At 44.6% G+C, this 20,213-nt stretch overlaps 1 protein-coding gene across 2 annotated transcripts in view; it reads right to left on the reverse strand.

Moving 5' to 3' along the window:
* The window catches only part of SAFB2 (scaffold attachment factor B2), a 40,070-nt gene that overhangs the window by 2,029 nt on the left and 17,828 nt on the right, over window positions 1–20,213 (reverse strand). For both annotated transcript variants that reach the window (XM_080674974.1, XM_080674975.1), the window contains 9 exons: window positions 19,735–19,884; window positions 19,533–19,645; window positions 12,383–12,513; window positions 10,923–11,014; window positions 7,727–7,863; window positions 5,860–6,135; window positions 4,720–4,860; window positions 3,490–3,532; window positions 2,361–2,491 (listed from right to left, as the gene is read on the reverse strand). In XM_080674974.1, the coding sequence (XP_080531100.1) occupies window positions 2,361–2,491; window positions 3,490–3,532; window positions 4,720–4,860; window positions 5,860–6,135; window positions 7,727–7,863; window positions 10,923–11,014; window positions 12,383–12,513; window positions 19,533–19,645; window positions 19,735–19,884 (1,214 nt within the window). The remainder of the gene's footprint in view (window positions 1–2,360; window positions 2,492–3,489; window positions 3,533–4,719; window positions 4,861–5,859; window positions 6,136–7,726; window positions 7,864–10,922; window positions 11,015–12,382; window positions 12,514–19,532; window positions 19,646–19,734; window positions 19,885–20,213) is intronic.

A 20,213-nucleotide genomic window follows, 5' to 3' on the forward strand; every position in this document is an offset into this window, starting at 1 on the left:
ATGAATGGACACATAAGAAGTGGTCCATCCATACTGGGGAACATTATGTGACCACAAAAAGGAGTGAAGTGGGAACATTTGGGATCTAGCTTCCCAGCATATGTCATTAGTTTTGCTCAAATCCTATATAATAAAAGGCTAATATGCAAATCGACCAAATGGCAGAAAGACCAGTCGCTATGACGCACACTGACCACCAGGGGGCAGACATTCAACACAGGAGCTGCCCCCTGGTGGTCAGTGTGCTCCCACAGGGGGAGTGCTGCTCAACCAGAAGCCGGGCTCATGGCTGGCGAGCGCAGAGGCCGTGGCAGGCAGTCGGACATCCCCTGAGGGCTCCTGGACTGCAAGAGGGCACAGGCCGGGCTGAGGCACCCCTCCTGAGTGCACAAATTTCGTGCACTGGGCCTCTAGTAAACTCATAAAACTAAAAAGAAAAGATAAAGCCCTGGCCAGGTAGCTCAGTTGGTTAGAAACACCAAGGTTTCAGGTTCAATCTCCAGTCAGGGCACATATCAGGGGCGACCAATGAATGTACAAATAAGTGGAACAACAAACCAATGTTTCTCTCTCTCTTTCAAAGCAATAAATTAAAACAACAACAACGAATGAAGAAGCACTGTCATTCACTATAATGTAGATGAAACTTGAAATCATGATGCACTGTGAAAGAAGCTACACACAAAAGGCCACAAAGAATTTGACTCCATTTATGTGAAATGTCCAGAATAGGCACATCCAGAAAAACAGGAAGTGGGTTAGTGACTGCTAGGGGCTGGTGGAGGGGATGGAAAATGATGGGGCCAGGTAAAGGCTTTTTTTTTTTTTAAAAAATATATATATTTTTTATTTCAGAGAGGAAGGTGCAGAGAGAGAGAGAGAGAAACATCACTGATGAGAATCATCGATCGGCTGCCTCTTGCATGCCCCCTACCCTACCGGGGATCAAGCCTGCAACCCAGGCATGTGCCCTTGACTGGAATCGAACCTGGGACCCTTCAGTCCACAAGCTGACGCTCTATTGGCTGAGCCAAACCAGCAGGGCAAGGCTTTTTTTTGTGTGTGTGAAGATATTCTAAAATAGACTGTTATGAACATACTGAAAGCCACTGAATTGTAGATTTTATTTTTTTTAATCCTCACCTGAGGATATTTTCCCATTGATTTTTAGGGAGAGTGGAAGAGAGAGGGAAAGAGAGAAACATTGATGTGAGAGAAACACATTGATTGGTTGCCTCCTGCACGAGCCCTGACCAGGGCCCAGGCCAGGGAGGAATCTGCAACCAAGGTACGTGCCCTTGACCGGAATCAAACCCGGGACCCTTTGGTCCACAGGATGATGCTCTTTCCACTGAGCCAAACTGGCTAGAGCGAATTGTACACTTTAAATGGGTGAACTGTATGGCATGTGAACTATGTTTCAAAAAAGCTGTTTGAAAAAGAGCCTGGCTGGTGTGGCTCAGTGGTTGAGCATCGACCAATGTACCAAGAGGTCACTGAATGATTCCCAGTCAGGTCACATGCCCAGGTTGTGGGCTCAATCCCCAGTAGGGGTCATGTAGGAGAAAGCCAATCTCTCTATCCCTTTTTCCCTGCCCCTCTCTCTAAAATCAATAAAAACATACTAAAAAAAATTGTTTCAGACAGAAATTCTGGGAGATTAAAATCCAAATATGGTCCCAGTGTGAGGGCACCAGCAGTCATCATGACTGTCTAGGAATGATAAGACCAAGGCTGAGTCTAGAATGACAAGTGTACTGGCCACTGGGCTGACAAGTGCTCAGAGGCAAGAACTAGGAATCCACCAGAGCCCCCAACACGTCTGTGAGTGCAAATGCAAAACTGCTCCCCAAAAGTGAGACCCGAAAGTTTCTAATGTCTGCCAACAGGTGACAGCACCCAATCATGCAGTGAGGCTGTTCAGGGCTATCTCCAGTCTGAGAAAGAGAGTTCTCTCATTTATATTTCCCACAGGTACTTAAGGAAAATGGTTTAAATGTTAAAGGCTGAGTGCTAAGCAGGTCGCTCGGGAAAGCACACTTTGCATTAATCTATCAGATTGAACACCTGAAACCCCACGAGAGATAAAGTAGAACCTTCTGGTATCCAAGATGCTGGCCTTCAAAATTCCTAAAGACAACTTGGGGGGGGGGGGGTGTGGATGTGGGGGAGTAAGGGGAACAAATCTAAGGAAGGCTTCAGGGATGTCTCCTTCAGCAGGCAGGGGCCTTGTGATACAGATGTTCATAACTGGGGTGATGCAGGCAACCTGGCAAGGTGCACACAGCCAGTTCATTTTCAGAGGGGCGGGCCTCTAGCCAGGGGAAGATGCCCACCGCCATCCTGGGCTGCCCACTAACCTGGGTGGAGGTGGTGGCCCCCGGCCCTCACTCATCCTCTTGTCTGAGCCGTAGCCCCCCCAGCCATCCCGAGAGTCCCGGCCGTGGCGCTCTGGTGGTCCTCCATGGCCATGGCGGTCATCTGAGTAGTGCTGAAAGGCAGAAGGACAGAGCGACTCTAGCCATCTCACTCCCTACAGGCCCGTACAGGTTCACCTCTGGAAGGCCTGTCAACCTATACACACTGCTGGGGTGGGCCAGGGTGTGCCACAGCACCTCTGGCCACTCTGAGAGGACCTGCCCAGGCCCATTCTGAATCTTGTTAGTTGCTGGATGCTCTGTTTGCGACCCTGACAATACCTGAGGAGCTCTTGGCAGAGCTCTTTGGTTCCTTGAGAACTGAGAGTCCCTATAGCTCTATGACTGCTGCCACACAAAGTGCCAGCACAAGCCTCTCTGGCCCTGTGAGGTCCACTGAGAAAAGTCACTTAGTCTTCCTTGCTGATGACAGGAGGTCCCCTTCCACCCCGACCCCCCTTGACTTCCTCCTTTGCCATCAATCTATGGAGGTGGCACAGCCCCTCAGTAGCTGACACTGGAGGCAAGCGCCGAAGAGAACTTCAGTGCCTTGGCCAACCAGTTCTGTGCTCAGGAATCCAGCACATCTGGGCAGTGATAGAGCTGGTCTACTGTTCTTAGAAAACACACTCCTGTTTTAAGAACTATGCTGCTGATGCCTGTCCCCTGCCTTTCTCCTGGCAGGCTCCCCTTTTCTCTGAACTGACACCTTATGCATCCCTCACCAGGTATCAGCAGATTAGAGACACTGGGATCCACCCCAGAGGCACCTGAAACAGAGGGACCCCCCCACAAACATGGGCTAAATGACTGCCTGACAGACCGCTAAGCCCCATTAGGGGTACCCACAGTCCCGAGACTCAGAGGCACTCTAAGCAAGCTGGCAACAAGAGCTACTTGCAGTTTCTGCTAGATAAAATGAAACAAGAACAAGCCCTATGCATCTGAACAAAGCCTCCACTTATCAGAAAACAAGCAATTCTGTGTGTTACTTGTTCTCCAGAACGCCGTGTCCATGCTCCCCCGCCCACCCAGACACGGAGCAGGCACCCAATGTCTGGATATTACTCACCTGTCCATCTCGCTCTCCCATCACTGTCCTTGAGCCCTCCCTCCTGAAAAAAAAAAAGAAAAATCTAATTCCAATGGCAGCTGATGGTACCATACAACATTTCTACAGGTCCCACAAAAGCCACAATTGGGGTACTCATTCTATTTCCCCATGTAAGAACTGCCTGATTTAAAAAAAAAAAAAAAAAAAAAAAAAAGCTGGCTCACATCTTTCCCTGGGGGTTGGAGTAAAGTCAGATCCTAAGAAGGTGGAAATATTAATTTTACTGAAATACCCTGGAGGGGAGGGTCTCAGAAGCAGACACCCCTGAATGAAGCTAAGGCTTCATTTACCTATGGTCTGGTAACAGGGAAACCTAACCTCTGGCTCAACACATTTGATTCACACCAAATCTCAAACCAACTCCAGCCACAATGAATTAAATAAGTAGCTTTTTAGCCACATTTTCCCTTCCCTTACAGAGAGCTAATGAATGGTGAAATGGCTCCAGGATATGCAGCCCAGGGGAGCCCAATGGGATTTCTCTCAAAAAGAGAGAACTCTTCAACTGGAAAAGTGAGGGCCATCTTCCTAATCTAGTCCTCATTAAATAAGGCATGGCAAAGGAAAAACACTGGCTAAAAAACCCACCCTGACCTTCAAAACACAAACAAGGCCCAATGAGAACTGTCCCACATTCTCTGGTCAGTTCTCTTTGTAGTTTGCTGGCAAAGAAACCTACACCTGTCAGTAAACCCTCCTGTCCACTCTGCCTTCACCAGCTTAGGCAGGTCACACCTCTTCTAAAAACTGCTTCCTCATCTCTGTATATTATTTGCTTCCTCCCTATGCAAAAAGCAAAGGGAATTAGATCGGGTGATAGTGAATCTTGGGGGCTGGTGCTGACGCGAGGGACAGGGAGGAATCACCAGGGAGGTGTGAAACCCAGAGCCTGGGCCACCCCCAAGAGAGCTGAGTGTTGGGGAATTCTGAGGCTCAGGTCTTGCCTAGGGTCCCATCCATCTTCTCCATACAAAGGACAGTGGATGAAATGAGGTCTGGGGGACCATCTTGCCAGACAAGTCCCGGATGGCGTAACTGGCCACGATTCCAACACTTTGCTCAAGGCCTGTTTCTAAATCCCATGTGTGGCTGGTCAAACCCTACCCACTAGGACATCACAAGTAAATCGGGCATTAAGAGAACAGAGGGAGACCTGTCTTTACTGCAAAAAGGGGGTGGAGGACTGACCTGTCGACCGCATGGTCCTGGTACTGGCCTCGGTTTCGATGGTCAAAGTCGTGGAAGCGGTGATCGTACCGAGGGAAATCCGGGCGGTACCTGTCTTCCAGGGCCACACGTTTTCCTTCTGGCCAATAGGCATCATCTCGCCTGTTTTAAAAAGGATGCAAATTTTACTTATGAAAGAGAACAAAGGAAAAAAGAGAGTGAAGGTGGGGAGGGGAGCTCTCTCTCCAGACCCAGCATCATTTAAAATGTACTTCAGGGCTAATCGCTAAACATTCAATCACTATCACTTTGATTTGATAAATTAATATTCCCAAAACTGCCAAGAGGCATGAGTATTCTCATCTGACAATTCTGAAAATCAGACCGCTGTGAGCTAATTGTGTCATAATGCTGTTAATACCTTGATCCCCACCTGAGTTCAAATGCAAGTGAAATAAAATACTTGATTCTTTCAGGACTGGTATTCTGAGGTGCCACGTTTTCAGCTTCCCATCTTCTATAACCTCCCCCTGAGATTTATGCAAAAGGCAAAGGGAATTAGATCGGGTGATAGTGAACTACATACAGCTTAGGACAGCATCCAATTATCTTCTTCCTGATTTTTACCAGAAAACTAGGCTCATGGGTGGTGAGGTAATGGGTGACTGACAATTAAGCAGCTCAGAGAAGCTAGAGACCAATAAACCTACTTTTAAAACAGAAGGCAATGTCCTTTTCCACAGTGCCAACTCTGTGCCTTTCCCCCTACAAGGACACGATATGGAGTGGCGGCCGTGGCCAATGCGGGCCTAATGCACGCTTGGTCATCTCCTGCAACAGCATTTGGAGGGTGGTGATGCTCCACCAGGAATCACAGTGCAAATAATGGCACAGCCTAAGCGGAAGCATCACAAACCCTTCAGCACTGGAACTATCAAGGTTCTCCATGAACTCAGTTGGGGAGAAAGTTGCATAGCCAGGAGATTGTGACATTAAACTACACACACTCATGGTGGTGAGGGCAACGAGTTCTGGATAGGTGTCCAAATTTCGTGTTAAACAGCCCTGATTCTCCAACACTCAGATGGACAGCAGCTGAAGCAGCTCCTGGAATGGGAGGAGAGGCAACACCTCTAGGCCACAGGTGTGCTGGATCCTTACCTCCCATCATCATGGGGCCTCCGGAGCCCCTGCCGCTGCTCATAGCGTAGCTGTTCCTGCTGACGCCTCAGCTCCTCACGCTCACGGTGAATGCGCTCCTGCTCCTTTCTGCGCTCACGCTCCACTCGCATACGCTCTCGTTCCAGCCGTTCCCGCTCCATGCGCTCCCGCTCCAGGAGGTGACGCTGGCACTCAAGCTCCATGCGCTCCCGGTGCAGCCGTGCCTTCTCCTTCCAGGCCTCCAGGCGTTGCTCCCGCTCACGCTGCTCGCGCTCTCTGCAGGGACACAGCAAGGCCACTCTGAAGGGAGGTCCCTGGCCATTGAGGCATTGCCCTCCAAAGGGGCCAGGATACCTCCATCTGGCCATTCTGGGTTTCTTGGATGCTCACTGGTTTGGGCCCAGGCTATAGGCAGCAGGTGCTTACCCACTCCCACTAAGTTGCTTAGAACAGCCAGAAGCCCCAATGTCCAAACTTTCCCTTTCTCAATAAAGCTAAGACAGAGGTGGGCTGGGAGGGACCAGCAAGGAGACACAGAGCTCAGGTCCAGGCCAGGAGGACTTGGCTCAAAGGCCCCCAAATAAAGCCACACATCAGTAAGGTGGAGAAAAATCAGAAAAGCAAAGGGTAACTGTTGTGTATACAGAGAAAACCCTTAAGAAGCGATTATAGTAGCTTTCCCTGATGGTAAAAGGGTATACTCTGTTGCAGATTAATGCTGTAAATGAGCCACCTCTTTTCTACATCTTCCTCCTAAAAACACTGTATTTTGAAATGAGTGTCATTTTGAATAGACCTAGGAAGGTGTGGGGATAGGCGAAGGCTAGTGAGGTGATTGTATGCTGGCCTGGCACCGGCAGCTGGGACCAAGGTCTCATGTCCTCAGTCACGGCACAACAGGAGCTGAGCAGAGACTGGGACCACCCCTCTCTGTGTGAAAAGAGGACATGCTGTCACTTCTCTCACACTCCACCAGTGCCTGGAAAGGCTCCAAACCAAGCATGAGCGAGCTGGAAGCAAAATACCTCCGAATGGGATCAAAAGGCTTCTCAATGTGCTTTTATTTTCTAAAGTGAGACAGGCAGGAGCTGAAATCACATGACTTCAGATAAAAGCAAACGTAGCATAACTTAAGAGGTTTGTATGTGATCTGCTTTAGCTCAAGAAAGTTCTCCAAACACCGTGATGTAAACCTTTTGTTTCATGGAACAACACTGGAAGAAAATGTCAAGGGGGCTCTAGATGTCTTGACATGATATAGCAGAACACAGAAGTGGAAATGACAGGCTTACTTCAATAAACTATCTTCTTAATAAAAGGTGAGAGGGCAAAGAACATGACTGCGACCCCTGCTGCCTGAAAAGGCCATAACCGCAGACATCCAGGGGCGAAGAGGCCACTCCTGTAACATTTCCAATAAAACTGCCACATTCCTTGGTTGCCTTTTTTTAAAAAAATCTCACTTATTTATGTACATTTCCAGAGGGAAGACTGAGGCCTCGACACTTGGGACCCTTCCATCAAAGCCATCCCTGGGTGAGCTCCATGGGCCAGGGTCCACTGTCAGCCAGAGGAAATGCTCAGCAGAAATGGGCTTTTGATGGTGGGATGGTAAACACACATTCAATATACAGATGATGTATTGTAGAATTGTATACCTGAAACCTATATAATTTTATAAACCAATGTTACCCAAATAAATTCAATTTTTAAAAAAAGGGGCTTTTGATGAATATCATACTGTCCTTTTGGCCCCAGGGGAAACACACAAGATGGCCTGCAAGCCCAGGCTACAGAGGAGACTCACTTGGGGAGAAAGGACAACAACCCCCAGAGCAGAATAGCAGCCTGGCTCCGCCCAACTCACCTCCGCCTCTCTGACTCTCGGATTTCCCGCTCCCACTGCCTCTGGCGCTCTCGCTCCCTTTGCTCCTTGATTTTGTCAAATGATAAGATGTCTCTCTTCTCTTTGCTTTCTGATTTTCGATCCTGACTCTTGGAACTCTGTTCACCAAAATTGGTTTATTAATGTCAGAAAAATGATTACAACAAATGCACAATGCAAGTTAAATATACATTATCTGGATTAAGCTAAGATTCTTGTCGCACTCAAGTTACATGGAGGCCCCAGCACAGGCCGCTTCATTCCACATCCGAGTCACATTGCTCACCCCATAATCTGTCTTTAATTTTTCTTTAAATTGCTTTTAGAGAGGTGGGGGGAAGGAGGGAGGCAGGGAGGGAGATCAATTTGTTGTTCCACTTATTTATGTATTCACCTGTTGATTCTTGTATGTGCCCTGACCGGGGATCAAACCCACAACCTTGGTGTGTCGGGACGATGCTCTAACTGACCTACCGGGCTAGGGCCCTATAGTTGGCTTTTAAACCTTGTAAGCAAAGGATATTAAGGGAAGGCAAAAGATGGGATGGAACCTCCAAAAACCTACAGGCAGTTTTTCTAGTGTAGCAGAGCCACATGGCCCCTTCATTCACTGGGGGGCAGCTGTAGAGCCAGCTGTTTGGACAGTAAGTTGAAGGACTACATCTTTCACTTCTCAAGTGCTAAGTCAGGGCTCAGGCAGGCAGCCTTAAAACAGAATAATCCAAGGTACTGTACTGTAAAGTTCACTCCCAATAATGTAGACAAGATTAATGGGTGACTTGCCTATTCTATTTCTGGCATAAGGAAGAAAACAATGATGTCCAACCAACATCTTTAAGGCTCTCAGAGGCTGAGACACCCAAGACTGGCCACAAATCAGACTCTCCCAGGAAGCATTCACATAGCCCAGAACCCAGGGCCTCCTACACAGGACAGGGTCACATTTTTAAAGAGCTGCTCTATCCTGGCCGGTGTGGCTCAGTTGATTAAGGGTGTCATGTTGTACACTAAAAGGTTGCACTGGTTCAATTCCTGGTCAGAGCACATACTTGAGCTGCAGACTCAATCCCTGGTGGGGGCATGCAGGAGGCAGCTGATCAACGTTTTGTTCTCACACAGATGTTTCTCTCTCTCTCTCCCCCTCTCCCTTCCTCTTCCTCTAAAAATCAATTCAAAATCTTAAAAGAAAATGCTGTTCAGCTTAATTTCTTAATTAGCCCACATAGGGCGTTAAAAAAAAAAATCAATGAAAGACAAAGCAACCTGAAAGGAAGATGGGCAAAGATTAGAACCAGCTCTTCTACTAAAAAAGATTGTGGGGGCTGGGGAGAATAGAGAGGGACATACAAATAGAGGACAGATGCACCCCCAAAACATCATAGGACACTCTTCACCTATGAGACGGGCAGAGCTTAAAGTGTAATCACACATACTGCAGGTTGGAATGAGGAGGGACAGCCACCCTAGGTTCTGGGGGAAGGATATGATCTAGTGCAGAGACCAGCAGGCACCTCAGTCCTCAAATTGTACTCCTGGTCACAACATGGCCTTGCCACTTACTGGTGACTCAGCACAAGCTCCGCACCCCAGGAATGTCAGCATCCTCTGTAACTTTCTGAAGGGCACCTGATAACATCTACCACAAAGAACAACACACATACACCTTTGGACCTAGCAATCCCACTGATAGGTGGCTACAAGTCTGCCAAGAGGCAGGCACAGGAAGGCTGCCCACAGCAGTTTTCAATAGCGGGACATGTCCATCTACACTAGCAATTAAATGCCTTAGCACTGCATACACACTGTACGTCGACATCACCTTCCTGGCTTTGATATTGTGCTACAGTTACAGGAAATAAAATCACTGGGCAAAACTGGGTGACGGACACATGGGGACCTCTGTCCTATTCTTTACAGCTCCCTGTGAATCTACAATAATTTCAAAATTAAATTAGAAAGTAGCACTGTATATCTCAGTATATTATGCACAAAAGGTGTCCAAGAGCAAGTTATAGGAACCCGTTAGTGGTGGTGTTTCAGAGCATATACAATGTGTTGTGTGTGCAGTATTGTGATAGAAGTGTGAGGAGCCCATGCAGAAAAGAGGCTTCCATTGTGCTTATGTTATGCCTTCTTATACTATCTGAATGCTTTAATCATGTTTACATCACTACTACATTTTTTTTTTTTAACATCAGTTATCTGAGTGGTAAGTTTATGGGTCTTGTTTGTTTATTTCTCTGTATTTTATGATTTCCATGTAGCCCATAGAAAAAATGGCATTAGGAACTGCTCTCTATGGAATCTAAATGTTAATTTAAAACTTAAGTCTTAACAACACAAAGGATTCTTGGGTGAATCATAAAAAGTGTATTCACTGAACAAGTGTTGCTCTCCTCATTAACGTATTAGCTGGAATCTTCATCTGGGAAACAGAGGGTTTGTTTTCCAGAATGGAAGAGCAAAATGAGAGGCCCCTAGCTTGTCCAGCTATGTGCATAAGTTAATAAGCAATGTAACTCGTTGTCTGATGACATACCAGTCAGTTTTAGGGTGGACTCCACTTTTCTTTTTGGTTAATTTAATAGAAAATCAACTAAAGAAAATGAATAAACTGCTATTAGATTAGCCAAAAGAGTAGAAGCTGCCTCCGATTTGGAAAGCCTGGGTGTTGTCCTTCCAGCTCTGTCATTGGGAATCAGTTCTCCTAGAACCGTGGTCGGCAAACTGCGGCTCGCGAGCCACATGCGGCTCTTTGACCCCTTGAGTGTGGCTCTTCCACAAAATACCACCGCCTGGGCGAGTCTATTTCGAAGAAGTGGCGTTAGAAGAAGTTTAAGTTTAAAAAATTTGGCTCTCAAAAGAAATTTCAATCGTTGTACTGTTGATATTTGGCTCTGTTGACTAATGAGTTTGCCGACCACTGTCCTAGAAGATGGTATAACCTGAAAAAGAATCAAAGAAGGGCGAACACATTTCTGGAAAGCAAACATGGGTAAGCATAATTCGAAATAAGTTCTAGAATCTAATTTCATGTTTCTATGCATAATCTAAAGAGTTAACAATATGCCTCCCAAGGACTTCAAAGAACTCTTAAAATTTTAAAGGCCAAACAATGTTGTTTTCATAAATGCAAATAAAAAACGACTGGCCTTGAGATGTGAGAAGCAATACTCACTCTTTCTTTTGACCTGCTTGTGGTTTTCACACTAATGACAGGCTCTCCTTTGGATTTATCCATTACTACCGTCCGTTCCATTCCTCTGCTTCCTTCAGGAAAAAACACAGCAATCTGTGAAAATGTGCTGATGTACACAAGCCAGCTGGGGGCTCTTGCTGCCCCCCTCCCCCGCAGCTGTCAAGTGACTAATGCCAATGCTAAAGCCTTTGTGTCCTGTCCCTGTCTTCATGATGATATAAAAATTGATGTTTCTCTCCCTTCTACTCTCTCTAAAAACCAAAGGAAAGAATATCCTCTAGCGAGGATTACCAAAAAAGAAGCAGTACCAATATGACTACACTGAGCGGAAACCAGTTGGCAAACCCAAACATGTCTTTGCTCATCTAGAATGGACTTGCCTGCATCTTACAACTTAAATCTGAGTCAAAGTGCATTCTGCAACATGTACACAAACACATCCCACCTGTAGGCTTGTTTCCTTTACCCCTCATACTCAATCCTAGTGGCTCCAGGATAACCAATTTCAATTTTTATTCCTACCACACATTGTGGAATGCTCTGCATAACCCAGGCTCTTGTGCTCTGAATTAGATACTGCTGGCTCTGAGGGAGCCCCTCCCCACCCCCATGAGTGGGCTTCCCTTCATCCGTCTTCAGCAATAAAGGCTCTACACCAATTCTTCCTCTTCACAACAAGCTAAGCAGGCTCTAACTGCCAGAACAACCATGGATTTAGGGAAATTTGCAATACTCCAGGAACATTTTAAAAACACGTTCCTCATGTAACTGCTGGCAAATTACCCCAATGATTAAGATCTAACTTGTAATGCACTGCACCAAATCCCAGTGCTCCAGATGGTCAGGTTTTGTTTCTGGTTTTCTTTTTTGAGAAGGGGAGGGGAAGGGCTTTTTTTTTTTTTTGCCACAAAATATTCTGTGGAGCCTCATGCAAATCTGAAGGTGCAGAGTGCAAGGAATTTTTATAAAATGACAACAGAGGTGGCACACTGTAAGTGCAACTGCTCCTGCTCCACAGTCTACAGACATAAGATTTTCGTTTTCTGTTTTTCATTTGATCTGGCTTTACCATACAGGCAAGAAAAATAAGATTACACACCTATAGAATTGTAATGAATTAGTTACAAGAACTAGGACATATCCCTCTGGCATACCCCCACTCTTTTCTGTTAAAGACTCAGGAAAAATAAGAACCCAGGTCACTGAGCTGCCAGTAAAGTTAAATCACTGACCAGAATATCTCTGCATTTCTGCTGTTGTGTCGAAACTCCTTTAAGCCACCTCATCACCTGAGGCTCTGTTGCTTTAATGGCTTTTTATAAGCAGCAAAACTAAGCAAAGTCACTAAAAAGCTCGCTGTACTTACTTGATCTATTATGACACCCACCAGCCCATTCTGACTGGCTCTTCCCCCCTCATAACACTTAGCCTCTAATCACCTGATTTGGTGACTCTGGACCGATTTGTAGTTCCTGGTTTTAGCTCGTCTTCGTCTTTTTCTTCCTTTTTAATGTCTTCAGGCCTTTTTCCCTCCTTTTTCTCCATCTTCTCTTCCTTCTTAATTACAGTTCTATGTAAAAACATCGTTATCAAACTTGAGTTCCTGAGACTCTAATAGGAGCAGTTTGCTCGCTCAGATTGATGCACAAAACAAACCAGGCCAGCAGCAAGTAGATGGGGAGAATTATTTAAAAACTGTGGTAATATTCCCATTTAAGTTATCTGTCACATCTCGAAATATGCAGGATAAAACTGCAAGCTCATGAGGATGTTTTCCCAAGATGCTAGAAGCACTTATATATATGACAGGTATGCAAGTAGACATGATGGAAGAATGCTTGTGAAAAACTATTTTCAAATGTCTCATTTTGAAACATTTTGTATATGTGGAATATTAAGTTTTGTAGGGGAAAATTTTCCCCAAACAGGTATAGTATAATATAGAATGGAGGTACAGTACCAGGACCGGATGTTCCTACAACATGAAGCAGTGAGCCACCTACCCACTAACACTTGTACCTGGCAATATCTGCATACTTTGAGGAGTTAAAATGCTATTAGCCCAGACAGCATGGTTCAGTGGTTGAGCGTTGCCCTATGAACCAGGTCACAGTTTGATTCCCAGTCAGAGCACATGCCCGGGTTGTGGGCTCAATCCCCAGCGTGGGGCATGCAGAAGGTAGCCGATCAATGATTCTCACTCATCATTGATGTTTCTATCTTTCCCTTCCTCTCTGAAATAAAAAACATATTTAAAAATAAAATAAAATGCTGTGTTGTTACATGCCAGCAAATATGGAAACTAACATTTCAACCAAAGGCAGTTTTGTTTTTTAGAGGGAGAGATAGAAACATTGATCAGGTGACTCCTGATGCCCCCTGCATGTGCCCTGATGGGGAATTGAACCAGCGACTTCTTGGTGCATAGGTGGATACTCAACCACTGAACACACCAGCCAGGCCAGTTTTATTTTTATATTTTTACTAGAGGCCTGGTACACGAAATTCATACACGGGTAGGGTCCCTAGGCCTTGCTGGTGATCAGAGCCTATCTGTGGGGCAACTGGTGGGGCGATGCGGGGCTGGGGGGGGAGGGACCCCCCACTGGCACCTGACTTGGCTGGCCTGGGGCCTGCAGGCAGCTCCTGCATTAAGCATCTGGCCCCTGGTGGTCAGTGCGAGTCATAGCGACCAGTTGTTCTGCCGTTGGTCGATTTGCATAGTAGGCTTTTATTATATAGGACTGCTTTCAGAGAGGAAGGGAGAGGGAGAGATAGAAACATCACTGAGAGAGAATCATTGATCAGCTGCCTCCTGCACACCCACCCATGGGGATTCAAGCCCACAACCCAGGCATGTGCCCTAAGAATCAAACTGTGACCTCATGGTTCATAGGCCAATGCTCAACCATTGAGCCATACTAGCCGGGCAAGGCAGTTTTATTCTAAGCAGTGAAATAAATCATTGTTTCCATTTAAAATGTCTTCCATATTTCTTAATGCTGTCTGTCTCAGGCAATTAAATTCTAGTCATTAAATGCCCACCATGTGCCAAGCTCTAGGACGGGAAAGCCAGGTCCCACTAGAACAGCCATGGGCAAACTACGGCCTGCGGGCCGGATCCGGCCCGTTTGGCTGTTCTATCCGGCCCGCGGAGCCGAAAGAGCGGAGGGTTCTCTTGCTCTCCCCTCCGCTCCTTCACCAGCAGCAGTGTTAACGTGGCAACGTCGGGAAACACGGCCGCAGCTCCTTCTTCTGAGTGGGCGGATTTATATCCGCCCATTCAGTAGAAGGAACAACCTCTCAATCTTCCAGAGGCTCCTTGTAATGCCCGTGGACGCGTCCCCCGACATCACCCTGGGAATGCGTAGACACGTTATCGTGGTGATGTAGGGAGACACGCCCCTGGAGAGCACAGTATCAGAGCATTAGCTAAAAAGGAGACCAACAACACTGTTCCCACTGAAGTTGATGTTTTAAAGACCAAAAACCTTTCAACCCAGTCTACATTGCCATCTACATCTACGTCCCAGGCATAATTTAGAAGTTGCACTAAAGAAAATGTTTAATTTACTGTTTACACATTTTGTTCTTTTCTATTTGTTTTAGTTTTAAATTATTTTATTATATTTAAGTTTAATTTGAAAGGCTTTTGTACCTTTCCTTTGTTAGGCAATTTTATTTTGCCTTTGCCATCTTCAATATAAGGTATGTTATTGTACTATGATTCCTCCATTTTTTGAAGTTTCAAATTATAATAATTAGTGTTTACATTCTTGTTAAAATGTTTGAAATGAAAAAAACTATTGAAATAAAAAAAAATAGACCATACCCTTTTATGTAATGATGTTTACTTTGAATTTATATTAGTTCACACAAACACTCCATCCATGCTTTTGTTCCGGCCCTCCGGTCCAGTTTAAGAACCCATTGTGGCCCTCGAGTCAAAAAGTTTGCCCACCCCTGCACTAGAATCTAAGACCATCGGAAAACACAGATATTTACATTACGATTCATAACGGTAGCAAAATTACAGTTATGAAGTAGCAACGAAAATAATTTTATGATGGGGGTCACCACAACATGAGGAACTGTATTAAAGGGTGGCAGCATTAGAAAGGTTGAGAACCACTGCACTAGATTCTCTAACTAGCACTTCTTGCCCTCTTTTCCCTACGACCTGAGCAGAAGAAACCCCTCTCAGTTCACTCTTCCTTTCTCCTAGACTTCCATAGCACAAAGCTGTGTCTTTAAATTAATATTCATTTTGAGAAAAACTTTTAATCTTAAGGTTTTAAAAATGTAAGCACATACCATAATCATGGTTGGTGTGTGCCAAAATTGACAATTGTAAATGTTTTTTTTTAAATGTATTTTATTGATTTTTTTACAGAGAAGAAGGGAGAGGGATAGAGAGTTAGAAACATCGATGAGAGAAATATCGATCAGCTGCCTCCTGCACACCTCCTACTGGGGATGTGCCCGCAACCAAGGTACATGCCCTTGACCAGAATCGAACCTGGGACCCTTGAGTTCGCAGGCTGACACTCTATCCACTGAGCCAAACCGGTTAGGGCTGTAAATGTTTTTAACATATTGGTTTCTTTTTTTTTTTTTTAAAGTCCTCACTCGAGGATATTTTTTTCCATTGATTTCTAGAGAGTGGAAGGGAGAGAGGAGGTGGAGAAACATCGATGTGAGAGAGATACATCAATTGGTTGCCTCCCGCACATGCCCCTATCAGGGCTGGAGAACCTGCAACTGAGGTACGTGCCCTTTGACCTCGAATCAAACACTTGACCCTTTGGTCCCCAGGCAGATGAGAAAAAACCAACCAGGGCAGGTTTCCCTTACAATACTATAGATGCAGTGAATGTCACAGATACACTTGTCCCATCACCACCCATGGTGCCATAACTGTCAACCATTTGGCTCACCTCTTGAACCTTTATGGGTACTTTCACATAACCATGAAGATCTTCAGGGACGTTTTAGATTTCTGGATACTAACATACTGGGATGGACCTTGATATGTTGCTCTTTAGCGCTTTTCACCTCATGCTTTAAAGCAGCGATTTTCAGCTCATGGCACACACAAACTAATTACTAAAATGCTGCGGCACACCAAAAATGCATTTTTTTGCCAATGTGACAAAGAGAGAGAGAAAAAAGGTATGATTTTCATTCATTCACACCGGACGGCTACTGGTGAGTTAGTTGGCTATTGTCATTTTTTATTTTGACAATCTAAGGGAAAAGAGGTCAGTACCCTTGACTAAACAGTCAGGTATTGCATGTTTTAAACATTCTTGCAGCACACTGGTTAAAAATCACTGCTTGAAAGGTTAGTCTGGCCCAGTCGGTGTGGCTCGGTGGTTCAGTACTGACCTATGAACCAGAATTCCCAGTCAGGGCACATGCCAGGAGGCAGCTGATGAATGATTCTCGCTCATCATTGATGTTTCAATCTCTCTCTCCCTCTCCCCTCTTCTCTGAAATCAATAAAAAAAAATTTTTTTAAAGAAGGTTAATCTGTGTGGATACATACACAGATCTGGTTCCTTTCAGCTGCTACACAACAGTGCACAGTTATTTCCATTTCCCTTATGATAGAGATTGGTTCCAGTGGCCCTATGACTGCAAATAAAGCCACCATGAATCATCTCTGATGGACCTCTTCCACTATTCTGCAGTGGTGCCTCCTCCCTCCAAGGAGACCTGAATAATGTTTCAACAGGAGACCTCTCCCTACTTGTTCTGTACTCATATGGCACTTCCTAGACACAAAGAACTTGTTGATAACACTAAGTTAAAAATAATTAAAAAAAAAAAAAAGAAGAAGAATCCACACAAGAAAACCAACAAAGAAAACACCTGCACGAAGGAAAAAAGGCTAGAGGGACATATACCAAAAAATGTTCCAACCAGGTAGTGGTATTTTGCCTGACTTCAGTGTGTGCTCTCTAAACGACAATTATAGAAAAATCACTACTAATCCATGACAACCAAGACAAGCCACCTGTATGGACAAGCTTCTCCATTTCACTTAGGCTGATGACTAAGCCTAGAAATTCTTAAAAGGAAAGGTTAATAAAGGTGTTTATTTGAACAAAATAAATAAGGTTAAAAACAAATTTTGAAATATTCAGCCTGCTAGGCAAACCACCGAGGCAGTTTGGTTTTAAACACCTTAAGCTCATCACCCAGTTAAGTGCTCCAGGACTGAGGGCAACAGCCCAGGACTAAATTCTGGCCTTGCTGCTTGCCAGCTGAGCTGTGTGACCTTGGGTCCCCTTTCTGGGCCAGTTTCCTCTTCTTTCTACACAGAGCACAGACCTCACAGGACTCTTCTAGGGACTCAGGGACCCCCCTGCACACACACACACATTAGCTGATTATTATCCCCTTTCTTTTTGCCATAAACATATCTCACTTCTGTGATTCAAAAAAATCAACCAATGAAAAGCATCTCAAGACACTAAGAAAACCAACAACTTTCAACAGCTCCCCATATTCTAACAATACAAATATTTTTAGCACTGCTAATAGATATGTCCTTTTTTCAAGAAGTTGCTGATAAAATCATGGTTCTTACCTCTAAGTACATGAAGGCTCATCTGATAGCCATTTCTCATGGGCCTACAATTTCTAATTTGGTCACACTGAAGACCAGCAATTACACTATTAAAAACCAAGCCCAACTTATGAGTATTGATGTCCATAGCCATGTTTACTCAACTATAAATTTTCTTATGTAAAAAAACCGAGCAAAATGGAATTACTGTGAAATTTACAGATTCTTAGCAAAGGGTTTAATTTTTAGAATGCAAGTGGACCTGGAAGTGGAAATAAATTGTGTTGACAATATAATTGTAACACAGACACACAGTGTTCTGAGAACAGCACTGTTATCAAGCACATCACCAAATTCTACCTACCCAAAAGATAAGCCTATGGCTTTTATTTTGTTTTGGTATTTTTATTGATTTCAGAGAGGAAGGGAGAGGGAGATAGAAACATTAATGATGAAAGAGAATCATTGATCAGCTGCCTCCTGCACGCCCCCTACTGGGGATCGAGCCCACAACCTGGGCATGTGCCCTTAGCTGGAATCAAACCTGGGACCCTTTAGTCCGCAGGCTGATGCTGTATCCACTGAGCCAAACCGGCTAGGGCAAGCATATTGTTTTGATAAAAGTATAATCAATGCCTGCTGTGAAAGATCTGTCCCTATTTCCATCTTCATTAAAACTACAAATCACCTCCTTTATAAAAATAGTATCTAAGACCTGTGATCCCCAAATTACTATGACAAGGTACCCCCAAGGTACCACAGTGAACTAATAGGTACTCTGGGATATTTCAAGCTTTTGAGGGAAACACAAAAATACTTGACAACTGCCAGGCACTGCACAAAATACTAGCTTAAGGCGGCTCATTTCAATATTCAATCAGCTTACATTCCTTTGAATAATGATGTTATCTTTGCAAAGAGTTTTTGCAGTTGCTGGGATAAAAAGCAAGATTCACATGAAAATCAACCTGGACCATGAAATGATTCCAAGTTTTCAGAGGCTGTGCAAAGGCCCAGGATGTTTGGAATAAAAAATAAATGTTGCCCTAGCTCAGTGGTCGGCAAACTCATTAGTCAACAGAGCCAAATATCAACAGTACGATTGAAATTTCTTTTGAGAGCCAAATTTTTTAAACTTAAACTTCTTCTAATGCCACTTCTTCAAAATAGACTCGCCCAGGCCGTGGTATTTTGTGGAAGAGCCACACTCAAGGGGCCAAAGAGCTGCATGTGGCTCGCGAGCCGCAGTTTGCCGACCACGGCCTAGCTGGTTTGGCTCAGTGGATAGAGCATTGGCCTGCGGACTCAAGGGTTCCAAGTTTGATTCCGGTCAAGGGCACATGCCTGGGTTGTGGGCTCAATTCCCAGTAGCGGATGTGCAAGAGGCAGCCGATCAATGATTCTCTCTCATCACTGATGTTTCTCTCTCTCTCTCTCTCTCTCTCTCTCTCTCTCTCCCCCTTCCCCTCTGAAATCAATAAAAATATATTTAATAAAAAAATAAATGTTATTCATTTTGTGTGTGTTTTTTCAACAGGCTAATAGATTATTTAGATGTATATACTTATTAAGGATCATCTGAATCCATTTTTTAGCATTATGAAATGAATATCTGTTGAAAGCTAAACACTGAAGTAGCAGCAAGACGCAAAAATCACCTGTGATGTAAATGAGAAGCTGGTGAGGCTGTTTATGCAAAGGACACATGCTTGTTTCATGAGTGACCCTGTGGCTGCCACCTGCCCTCCTCCCAGCCATCATCCCAAGAGAAAGCGTTTAAAAAATTACTTTAGCCCTGGCTGGTTTGGCTCAGTGGATAGAGCATTGGTCTGCGGACTGAAGGGTTCCAGGTTCAATTCCGGTCAAGGGCACATGCCCAGGTTGCAGGCTCGATCCCAGTAGGGGGCATGCAGGAGGCAGCCACTCAATGATTCTCTCTCATCAGTGATGTTTCTATCTCCCTCTCCCTTCCTCTCTGAAATCAATAAAAAAATATTTTAAAAAAATTACTTTACTTTTCAACTTTGATCTCCACAGGATGATGTCTGTCAACACTAGATACTTTTTCCTTCTTCACTTCACACTCCTTTTTGTCGGACAGCTTTTTCCCAGCAGGTTCGTTTTTGGCCTAAAAATATAATGCAAATAGAAATGGCTCATAGACTAGGTCTTCCCCCATGTAAAGTTCATGAATTAGAACAGGCAAGGATGCCTTACCTTCTCTACGGAGATCATTCTTCCATGAAGCTCAGTTCTGTGGAGATGGCTGATACATTTCGTAGCCTCATCAGATGTCGACATGGTGACAAAGCCATAGCACCGAGCCCCAGGACTGCGGGCATTGGTCACCACTTTGGCGCCGACAACCTTCATGGGAAAGGGCACTCTTATTTTCTCATACAAATAATCACACAATGTAAAAAATTACTAGCAGTTAACTGATCATCAAAATCATTTCCATTAGACATTTTGATATCTTTCATCTGGCCATCTATATAAAATGTTCCCAAACATTATCCAAAATCATGGTTAATAAGAAAACAAAACCCTTTGTCCTTTTGTCTAGTGGCACTTTGAGTCTTTTATGCTATGACTAGTGACCCGGTGCACGAAATTCGTGCACATTAAAAGGAGATTAATTAGAGGAAATAATTTAATATTGCTATTTGCTCTTTCTCTATAATAGAAGTGTCAGA

Source organism: Plecotus auritus (assembly GCF_963455305.1).
Source record: "Plecotus auritus genome assembly, chromosome: 6".
In the NCBI taxonomy this organism is placed as follows: Eukaryota; Metazoa; Chordata; class Mammalia; order Chiroptera; family Vespertilionidae; genus Plecotus; species Plecotus auritus.